Genomic DNA, 11,632 nt, shown 5'->3' on the forward strand with positions numbered 1-11,632 from the left:
GTTAAAGGAAAAGAAATGTTTTTGACCTGGATTTAAAAGTGTCTACGTTTGGTGGAAGTTTAATCTCCACTGGCAGTTTGTTCCACTAAATGCTGCTTCTCCTGGTCTGGACTAGCCGACCGGAGTCCTTGGATCTAAGAGTCCTGCTGGGTTTGTATTCTCTGAACAGATCACAGATTTATTCTGGGCCTTAATTGTTCTGGGATTTGTGAACGTTCAGTAGAGTTTTAACCCTGGTGTCGTCCTGTGGGTCAAAATCAACCCATTTTAAAGTTTTAAAATGTGGAAAATATACAGATTTTCATAGTGAAACTTCTGATGTCCACATTTTCAACATTTTTGGGAAATTATTGAACATTTTTGGTGAAAAAAATGTTAAAAATGTTTCTTTTTTAACATTACAAGCTTTACTGATATATATGTAATCACTTTAGATATTTTTAGGATTTTTTTTGGAAGATTTTTACTCATTTTTTTTGAAAACCTTTACAAGAATTTTTTTAACAAAGTCGGGAAATTTTTTTAAATAAAACTTTTAAGGGAAATTTTTGAGGATTTACTGGAATTTTCTTCCTGAAGGTTTTGCAAATTTTCGGAAGTTTGGGGATTTTTTTGCAGAATTTTTGGATTTTTCTCAGATGAGGAAACAATATTTTTTGCTGTTTGAGGGTTGAGACTTGGTTTTAAGGTTCAGATTAGAATCAGATTAAAATTAAAGGTTTGAAACTGTCAAATTCATCTTTACATTTTCGTCACATTCTGAATTTACCATTAAAACATGCGCTTATTGGTAACTTTTGCCCTGGAAAATTTCACTTTTGAGGCTACAGAGTGATGTAAAAGTATTTTTGTTCACATGGACTTTTGAAATTTCCTGCAATAACTACTCCAAAAGCCCTAATATGTAGGAATGGAATACACATGTATATATATATATATATATATATATATACATATATATATATATACATATATATATATATATATATAAACTAGAATGTGTATAGACAATGACAGCAAAGATGCAGAAAGAGATCTGCACTTAAAACCCCCACGTTACCCCCCTTCACCTCTCCGCAAAGAACACACACTCCAAAACACAAAGAGAGCAAACACGCAACTTGCAATCAGTCAAATATTTGCTCGGCGCAGAAGTGTGGCAGTAGTATTTGCTTTGCCAGAGTTTCGGTTCTTCCAATCGCGGGTCGCTGTGGAACACGGTTCAAGCGAACCGCGTCACCTCCGCCGTGGCCTGCGTGTTTATTTAAAAAGCGAGGGGGGCAAGGGCATTTCCTCGGTCTATCTGGGGTCATACGATCCCTCCAGCAGTGGATCCATAAATGAATGGTGGGCTCGACGGCCACACCATGCAAGACCCGTCCCTGATTGGTTCGGTGCGCGACGGGAATAAGCACTCTCAGGGTATATATAATGTGGTAAGGTGTGCCACCTCCAAGAAACGAGAATCCCCCCAAACCCAATCCGAGAAACAGAGATCCACTGTTAGACATCACCATTTTCAAAGACAGATCCGAGGATGAGGGCGCAGATCCAGAAGGTTCCGCAGATCGTCGAGCTGCTGAGGAAGAAGTCTGTGGGGCTGCAGCACTTCAAGCCAACATCCTCAGTGTGCGTCCTGGAGGAGAAGGATGCTGCGGAGGCTGCGTCGTGTCCTCACGCTGCTTCCAGAGCGCACAGCTTGGACGCGATACCGGGACCCACCAACTTCCCTGTGTTCGGCAGCCTGGTGGAGCTGCTGTGTAAAGGAGGACTGAGGAGGCAGCATGAGGCGCTGGTACAGTATTATCACAATCTGCTTCTCCGGTTATTGTGCGCTTTTTGGAATATTTTTTCCATTTATTCAAAGAAAGCTTCATTCCATTCAGATTTCCCTCAAATGATTAACCGCTTGAATCTGCTTTTAGATTGATTATCATAAGAAATTCGGCAAGATTTTCCGGATGAAGCTGGGCTCCTTTGAGTCGGTGCACATTGGCGCACCTTGCTTGCTGGAGGCGCTCTATAGGAAGGAGGGAAATTATCCTCAGAGGCTGGAGATCAAACCGTGGAAAGCATACAGAGACCTGAGAGACGAGGCGTACGGACTCCTCATTCTGTAAGTAGGCTCTCCATTCTCGGTTTATTTAACAATCACTCGCAGAGGACGCGGTTTGAAGCGCAAAATAGGCGCGCAAACGTATCGGTTTAAAGCGCACTGACAGAGGGAACCCAAAACTGTTCTTTCCAGGGAGGGAAAAGAGTGGCAGAGAGTGAGGAGCGTGTTTCAACAGAAGCTGATGAAGCCGACAGAAGTGGTGAAACTGGATGGCAAAATAAACGAGGTAAGAGTCTGATGCTTAGAAATATACTCTGAGTTATGTCTTGGAGTTATTCGTGTTCTCAGAGTGACTTTTGTGCTTTAAACAGGTCTCGATGGACTTTGTTGACAGAATTGGAAACATAAACGTGAATGGGAGGATTGAGGATTTGTACTTCGAACTGAATAAATGGTCGTTTGAGAGTAAGTTCTGCTTTCCTTTTCACATTAGTCAAAGATTATTTCGTTGTATAAAATAATGAAAACTGGAAATCTTTTCATCTTCACTGCTGTGTCTGAGCAACATTCTAACGAACATTTTAATGAATTTGAGACAAAGAAAAGAAGGAAATCCCAACAAACTGCAGTCAACATTTGGCATTTTTGCATGAAAAATGACTTGAACAATTCTTTGAAAGACTTAGAGGAACAGAATCAGCTGTACAACAGTGTTTTTATATTATTCTGTTAGCTCTAACTTGAGAAAACTAATGTTTTATCTGTGATGTGACATGTAGGTATAGAAATAAGTCTTGAGCTTCTGTTTGTCTCTCTGAGCACTATAAGGTGTCCTAAATCCCACGCTCTGCTCTGTTTTGTCTCTCAGCCATTTGTCTCGTCCTTTACGACAAGAGGTTTGGTCTGCTGCAGGAGGAAGTCAACGAGGAGGCCATGAATTTCATCACAGCTGTGAAAACAGTGAGTGCCAGCTGTTACACTTCTAGCGGGAACGGTATGAACTGAGAGAGAGGACACTTGAGATGATCTGTGAGAAGAGACTTCAGAGTTCACCGGGTTCACTCCAGCAGCTCAGCGTCTGACTCACACTCTTGCTGTTGTATTTACTGGGATTTACTGGGACAAACCAATACTATCCACAGTTGATAAGCAAAGCCTCACAGAGGTCTGAAAGGGCAGCGGGTGCAAGAACAAACAGAGGGGCTTGAGAAGACTTTCAGTGAGGTGACGACGATTACAGCAAATCCTTATCCGTGTTCTGTTTCCTTTTGTCTCCTCTGTAGATGATGAGCACGTTTGGCATGATGATGGTCACACCTGTCAACCTCCACAAGAGATTAAACACCAAAACATGGCAAGACCACACCGCGGCGTGGGACCGCATCTTCAGCACAGGTAGATATAGTTTACACTGCACCCTGATGAGCCTCGTTTCACAAAGCCACTTTTCTGCGAGGTACAAACCGGTTTGAGTCAGAGGATTGATAGGAAAGTACAGAGGGAGCCAGATCTGAACCGGGTGCCTCCTCTGCGTTTTGTGTACTTGGCACTCTGGGTAAAGGGTAGCCAGAGATGTAGTAAACCGCATGACCCAAGAGGGAGAAATATGCCAAATATTTGTAGTAGCAGGAGGTGAGGGGGGTGGAGGGAGGAAGACGATGCTGCTTCCAACCCCTCACGAGCACACACTAACACACTGTCCTGATATCTGGTGGCAAACTTTGCCAGAGTACGGAGCGACGTTGTTTTTCTCCTCGGTGTGTTTCTCGTCGCGTCGCTCGTGCGGCTCGTTTTCTGTCATGTGATTCAGAAGACGCTCATCTGTGATAACAGTCGGCAAAGCAAACAAGTAACAACAAGTCAGATTGCGCAGGAAGCACATCATCAGCAGAGTTACACACTGACAAGTTTTCTAATGCATTGTTTCCAGGGCAGCTTGCCACGCTCACGCACCGAGGGCACACTTAATGGTGACATAATCCAGATTACAAACACTGCGCTATAATCGGGGCATATTGCTACCATGGTATCGGAGTCCATTAAAAGAAATTCCACGGCCCCAGGGCTTAATTTTAAAGAAAGAATCATGTAGAGTAAAGCAGCAAATCCTCACACAGGAGAAGTTGAACTCAGCAAATATGTGTCCCTTTCTACTTGATGAGCTTGTGTAAATCAACTAATCGATTAATCCACTTATTGTTTCAGCTCTACTTGTCAGCTCTGAAAATCAACCTTTGATTTGTGAGGTTTCAAAGCAGCACGAGACCTAACGGCTCAGAGGCCAGATAATCTGCAAATGTGAATAAATGCGATGCTGTTTAATACATGCACCACAGAAAAAAGACGTCTTCAGTAGCCAAAAGGAGCATGACGGATGTTGACTTAGTAACTTCCCCATTACTGGTCAGTTTGCTAAATGTAAACAGAAGTGGTGAGATTCAAATCAGCATATTGACGCCTTTACCGCCTTTTGTTGCCTCAGCCAAAGTCTACATCGACAAGAAGCTGAAGAGGAATGCCGTCAGAGCTCCCGATGATTTGATCGGCGACATCTTACATCACAGCTCTCTGTCAAAGAAGGAGCTCTACGCCGCCATCACCGAGCTGCAGATCGGAGGAGTCGAGACGGTGGGTTACGTTTCGCACTGCAAAGACACGCTGATTTGCTTTCTTTTTGGAAGGCATATAAGCAGACTGATACCTCTTTCGTCCGTATTAGTTTGATGTTCTATATTCAACAGAAATGCCGTTTGTTATTCCTCAAAAAACAAACAAACGCTGCGACTTTTAGGTTCACATTTTCATTCTTTATGCTAAGCTAAGCTAATGGCTGCCAGCTGTAGTTTTATACAGATGCTGCATGAGATTCGCATTGATCTCTGAAGAGCATTTTTTTGTATTTGCCCCTATTATAGCTTTTTTTGTTGTTGTTTAATCAGAAAAATGTCATTGTCGTAGAGCTGAAGCACACCGCTGCATGTTTACGAACACGGGTTCACCTTTTAAGCGTTTTACCTTTCGCCTATTTTCCTTCAAGTGGGAAAACTGTTTGGGCTCTAAAACAAACAGGAGCCGCGGTTACAGGGCTTCAGAAGCGGAAAATGAGTGTGGTGTGGATGTAACTGAGCAGGCTTTGAGAAACCTCAAACATTTCTCAGTTCCTTCCAGGACCCAACTGAGGAATGCACTTAGAGTAGCTGCCTCACTAAATGACATCTCCTCTCTGCCTCCTTCCATGTTTTTCTCACTCTCTCTCTCTCTCTCTCTCTCTCTCTCTCTCTCTCCCTCGCTGTGCTTACGTTTCTCAGACCGCCAACAGTATGCTGTGGTTTATTTTCAACCTGTCACGTAACCCCGGCGCTCAGAGGAAGCTGCTGCAGGAGATCAGAGCGGTGGTACCTCCCAACCAGAACCCGTGTGGAGAGCACCTCAAAAGCATGCCCTACCTGAAGGCCTGCCTCAAGGAGTCCATGAGGTACGGTGCCGCAGCAGCAGCATGACAGGAAAATGTTGTAGAAAGCTCCAAAGCTCTAATCGGAAACAAGGAAGTAGCTTTAAACCAAACTTAAACTGGACGCGGTTGTCTTACTGTTGTGTCATCATAGTCCAGATGTTAGAAGACCAGAGTTGACTTCAGTTATTAACCCTCCTGTTGGCTTCATTTACGGGCACCAAAAATATGGTTCCCCTGTCTGATAAAAATTAAAAAATTCAGCAAAAAACTTTACAAAATTTGCAATACCTTCAGGAAGAAAATTCCAATAATTCCTTAAAAGTTTCCCTTAAAAGTTCTATTTTAAAAAATACCCCAAATTTGGCAAGAAAATTCTTTTACATATTTTCAAAAAAAAAAGTAAAAATCTTCCCAAAAAAAGCCTAAAAATATCTAAAGTGATTACATATGTATCAGTAAAACCTCTAATATTTTTTACATTCTTAACATTTCTTCTTTTTTCCACCTAAAAATATTCAAAGATTTCCCAAAAATATTGAAAATGTGGACATCAGAAGTTTCTCTGTGAAAATATATATTTTTTCTCCACATTTTCAAACTTTAAACCGGGTCAGTTTAGACCCGCAGGACGACACGAGTGTTAATGCAGCCGCTGATTGGAAGACCTCAGGGCTCTTTATTGGTCCTTCAAAGTTTAAAGCTCCGATAAATAAAGTCTAGCGAGATCGTTAAGAGCTTCAAAAACGAACAATAAAAGTTTAAAAAGATTACATCACATGAAATGGCACAGCATGTACAGAAAAACCTGATTTATCTAGAGAGTCGTCATCGTCAATCAGATTCACTGTCTGATTCCACTTGGAGATTAGGAGGGAGACCTCTCACACATGACTGGCTCAAAAACAAGCCTCCTGAGATATGGTGGCGTGATCAGCAACAGCCAGTGGTCCAAGCTTCAAATCCACCATGTGCTCACGTTCAGATCTCTTCCTGGGCCTTACAGGCTCCGCTTTCTCCCATCTTCCAGCGCGATCACAAGTTGTCGAACATCTAATTTCAGGCCCCGCCATAAATACATCACCCGTAGAATGCATATGACCGCTGACCTCACCTCATCTTGCACTGTGAAAAACCACTGGATTATGATTAGCTCCTATTACACACATGCTACGCTACAGCTTCACTGAGGCCATATTCCCATGGGTTTCTTCTAATGCTCACAGGTTATCGCCATCAGTCCCATTCACCAGCAGGACCCTGGACAAAGACACTGTGCTGGGAGATTATGCCATTCCAAAAGGAGTAAGTGGATCAGTTATTAGTTGCCATACATCTGACATCAGCAGAAGTCTTCAGGCTCATATTCTGCAGTACTGTCTGTATCATTTAGCTGCACAGTTATGCTGCTAAAGCCAAAGGATTTAATTGCTTCTCGATTCACAGACGGTGTTAATGATCAACACTCACGCACTGGGCTCCAACGAGGAGTACTTCGAGGACAGCAAGCGGTTCAGACCTGAGCGCTGGCTGCGGGAGAACAGCACCATCAACGCCTTCACCCACGTTCCCTTCGGCATCGGAAAGAGGATGTGCATCGGCCGACGGCTGGCAGAGCTGCAGCTACAGCTGGCCATGTGCTGGGTACGAGCAGTACCAGTCCCTTTAGCCCTCCTGTTGTCTGCGGGTCAAATTGACCCGTTTTAAAGTTTGAAAATGTGGGAAAAAAACATATATTTATGTCCACATTTTCAACATTTTTGGGAAATTTTTGAACATTTTTTGGAGGAAAAACAGAAATCTTAAAAAAATAACAGTTTCTTTAAGAACATTCACAAAAAAATCAACCAAGATCCAGCGAATTTCGCTGGATTTTGGTTGATTTTTTGTGAATGTTCTTAAAGAAACTGTTAGAAGTTTTACTGATATGTGTGTAATCACTTTCGATATTTGTAAGATTTTTTTGGAAGATTTTTACAAATTGTTTTGAAAATATTTGCAAGAATTTTCTTGCCAAATTTGGTGGATTTTTAAAAAATAAAACTTTCAGGGAATTATTGGGCTTTTCATCCTGAAGGTTTTGCAGATTTTGAGAATTTTTGATGAATTTATTGCAGAATTTTGGAATTTTTTCAGACAAGGAAACACTATTTTTTGGTGCCGGTAAACGAAGACAACAGGAGGGTTAAACTCGTGCACGAGCACTTGGTTCATTAAATTCCCCACTTTGAAGTGCTGCCGTCCAACGAAACTGATGTTTGTTTCTCGTCTTTCTCACAGCTGATCAGAGACTTTGAGATCGTGGCGACAGATAATGAGCCGCTGGACGTGATCCATTCAGGGGTTTTGGTTCCCAAAAGAGAACTGCCAGTGGCCTTTATCAGGAGATGAGGTAAGGAGGGAATGAAATGATTTAACTGTCATATCTGTTCAGTAAATATGACGTTATTGAAGGCATACAGCTAAGCGTAAAGACTGGAAAATCTACCAACCAGCACTATAAAGACGACATTTTGCCATTTTTTTCGAGTATGGTAGAGTATTTCTTGGCTGTGAACAGTGAAAACCGGAAAAATGAAGACATAATCCCATGTGAAACGGTGAAATGCTGATAAAACATGCTCGTCACTGAGAGTTAGAGGTTGTCGTCGGTGAATTTTGTTACCAGAAGGTTCAATCTTTCTCTCATTTCATGTTATTATGCAAACAAATTGATGCGAGTGTGATATCAGCGTTTAGATCTAACTCAAACAAATGTTCCTTTATTTCTTTAGAGATTTGACTTCTATCTATCTTTCTCACCTCCTGTCAGAAGAACATGAAGACTCTGCATTCAGCCTGATTACTTGTTTTTTCTTTCCCCTTCAGACTCCATATCCAGCTTGTCCGGACGTAGCGACAGAAGTCGGTTCCTCTGCTGCCACGCTCCTGAAGCTTCAGTGACTCCCTGTATTGCTGCTCTGTAAATAGAAAAACCCCAGAAATTATTCTTCATGTAATCGTGCCATAAATACCTCAAACTTATTTAAAGCTATTACTTATGACTGTTAATGACTGACCAAAATACCAGTTGTGATGTACAAATTGAATGTTGTACCAAGGCAGCTGTCTCTTCAAATTGTCAATCTCTTACATGTAGAATGTAGAAACGACTTTATGCTTTTTCTGTGTAATAACTTATAAGTTAAATAAAACAAGCTATATATAGATATATATATATCTATATATAGCTCATGGATATGTTTATTTCCTATTGTGTATATAATGTCCTGTTATAATATTGCATTGATGCTCATTGTTTTACATAGAGACATGTTTTATTCACTTGAATAAATGCATTAATAAATGTGTCAAAGCCACATAACTTGTGTTCATTTTCAAACTGCCAAGTCTTGGAGTTAAACCTTTGAGTTATCTGGGAGTTTTTATAACTTGAGCAATGGAGCTAAATAAACCTTAAAAAACTTCATTTTTTGAACTTGGTGCTAATGCATGAAGACAAGGTCAGAGTTTGGCTAATTAAAATTCAAGCTAAGCTACAACAAAATCCTTTTCAGATGAAGAAAAATCTCTTCGACACAGATTCAAACAACATCTGGGGGCCCTGTGTTTAGAATAATGTATTTACTGTGTAAAGTAGTGGTTCCAAACCGCTTAGCTGTTGATTCCTTAAAATTAAACATTCAAGCCTTGATGTGGCCAAGTCAGTGGTTTGAACTGGAGGATTTTAGAGGCCTGGAATAAAGAAAACATGAATCCTAATTCTTTCCTTGAGGAATTTATGTTCAAAACAAAATCCCAACTACCATCCATTCTCTATACACCGCTTTATCCTCACTAGGGTCGCGGAGGGTGCTGGAGCCTATCCCAGCTGACTCGGGCGAAGGCAGGGGACACCCTGGACAGGACGCCAGTCTGTCACAGGGCTACATACACAGACAAACAAGCACACTCAAATTCACACCTACGGACAATTTAGAGTAGCCAATTAACCTCAGCATATTTTTGGACTGTGGGAGGAAGCCGGAGTACCCGGAGAAAACCCACGCATGCACAGGGAGAGCATGCAAACTCCATGCAGAAAGATCCCAGGCCCACCCCGGGATTTGAACCGGGAATCTTCTTGCTGCAAGGTGAAAGTGCTAACCACTAAGCCACTGTGCAGCCCATCCCAACTACCCTTTTATGAAAATTTTATAAAGCAATTGAAAAAAAATCTGCAGTTGCACTGAGAAATTCCATACATATTGTTGAGCTGAATCTCAGGACATGGGACAAAATACTAAACTTCCCAGAATGCACCGGTAGCAGCAAAGAGGTGCTTGACTCCTGATCAGTCATCAGTGATTGAGAGGACCTGGGAAGGACTGGGAGAAGCTCAGTCATTCAGAGAAACAATCTTCAGAGGAGAACGTAAGAAGGAAAGAACAAAGGAGATCCAAGTCCAAACATGGATTCATTCCAAAGACGCCAGTGGTTGGTGAGACCCATTGAGATCGAGACCTCTTTCACAAATTCTCTTCCTGGCCAAGAGAGGCAGCAGCAAACATCAAAGTAAACAAAACAGACAGATAACAACAAACATTAAAATATTAATTACAAGTAATTAGATGCATAAAATACAGGAGTCCTATTTACAATAGCAATTTAAGAACACAGGCACTGTTCAAAGGATTTACATTGACGATACCTTAAAATAGAGCGGAAAGCCTCCAATTAAACAAATTTTGACAACTTCAATTTGGATTGGAGGGCATTCCAAGCAGAGGGAGCAGAGTAACTGAAAGCTTTTTACCCATTTCAGTTCGAACACGATGAACAGAGAGATGTAAAATGTCATGAGATCTTAGGGCATAACAGCTTCTAGTTCTCTGAAGAAGGGTGCATAAATAAGGGGGACCCACGCCAAGAAGTGCTTTGTAAACCAGAGTCATCCAGTGTGTGTATCGTCTTACGTTCAAGGAAGGCATGCCAGCTTTAGCGTACAATTCACAGTGGTGGATGAGGCGGCTACAGCCAGTGACAAAACTCAGAGCACAGTGGTAGACTGGAGTCAAGGACTGTAGGCAGCTGGTTGAAGCACACATATACACAACATCACCATTATCAAGTATCAGCAGAAAAGTAGCTGACATCAGAAGCTTCCGAGCTCTGAGGGAAAAACAAGACTTGTTTCTATAGTAGTAACCGAGCTTCACCTTTAATCTAGAGATCAAGTTTTTGATATGGACTTTAAAGGAAAGGCCCTCATCAGTAGTTAATCCCAGGTACTTGTAGCTGGTGACCGACTCTAAAATTGTACCATGGGTAGTTCTAATTGTGGGGATACCTTCAGAGCGAACAGAAGAATTTGAAAAAAGCATGAGTTTGGATTTTTCTGCACTTAAAGGGATAGTTCGGGATTTTTGACATGAATCTGTATGGCATCCCCGTCAGCAGTGTTGTTCATTCACACAGACTTACCGCCGACAGCGTCCGGTGAGCAGAGATCCGGTCCGGTTTTGGTCCAGACGAAAGTAGTCCGGCAAGTTTGCTGGGGTCACGAAAATAAAGCGTTTTCTTCTCAAACCAATATGTGTTCGAAAGAGTGATATATTTGCATCACAAAACCGTTGTCCACGAAAAAGTCAGACCTCGTAAACGCTTGGCACTATTTTCTCTCCCTTCATATCACTCCGCGCTGCCTCCAGCTGGCAGCCGCGCAGGTTTCACTTTGTTTACTGCTCGTAAAGTTAACAACAACATGTCTGACTACGACAGCGACGATGAATATATTGACTTCAGCATTCAGCCAAGGGGATATCTTTATGAACCCGAATATACTGAAGCCGAAATTCACCAGATGGAGTTAGAACGGGCAGAGAGAGAGAGAGAGGGTGGACAGAGAAGTGGATCACTTGTACAGTATAAAGTTATAAAAATGACAAACTGAGGCATAATGTTGTTGAAATTGAATTTAGTTTTCTTGAAAAATTTCAGGTTGTTCATGATGTTTTGTAAAAAGTTAGTTCCTAAAATGTCAGCACTTTCAGAATGTACTTTTTTTTACACTAAAACAAAGGAAAAACATTGCAATAGTGGTTATTTATAGGTCATTATGGTATGATTTTACTGGTCCGGCCCAC

The 11,632-nt window shown here is 41.7% G+C and overlaps 1 protein-coding gene across 1 annotated transcript; it reads left to right on the forward strand.

Moving 5' to 3' along the window:
* The first annotated feature begins 1,314 nt into the window (after positions 1-1,314).
* On the forward strand, positions 1,315-8,862 carry LOC110958743 (1,25-dihydroxyvitamin D(3) 24-hydroxylase, mitochondrial). Its single transcript, XM_022205419.2, has 12 exons — positions 1,315-1,795; positions 1,926-2,116; positions 2,249-2,342; positions 2,428-2,521; positions 2,925-3,016; positions 3,340-3,451; positions 4,539-4,684; positions 5,365-5,531; positions 6,734-6,812; positions 6,954-7,151; positions 7,788-7,899; positions 8,376-8,862. Exons 1-11 carry the CDS (start codon positions 1,538-1,540, stop codon positions 7,896-7,898), a joined length of 1,542 nt encoding a protein of 513 aa, XP_022061111.1. The 5' UTR covers positions 1,315-1,537; the 3' UTR covers position 7,899; positions 8,376-8,862.
* Positions 8,863-11,632: the final 2,770 nt, after the last annotated feature.

Source organism: Acanthochromis polyacanthus, chromosome 5, assembly GCF_021347895.1.
Source record: "Acanthochromis polyacanthus isolate Apoly-LR-REF ecotype Palm Island chromosome 5, KAUST_Apoly_ChrSc, whole genome shotgun sequence".
Taxonomy (NCBI): domain Eukaryota; kingdom Metazoa; phylum Chordata; class Actinopteri; family Pomacentridae; genus Acanthochromis; species Acanthochromis polyacanthus.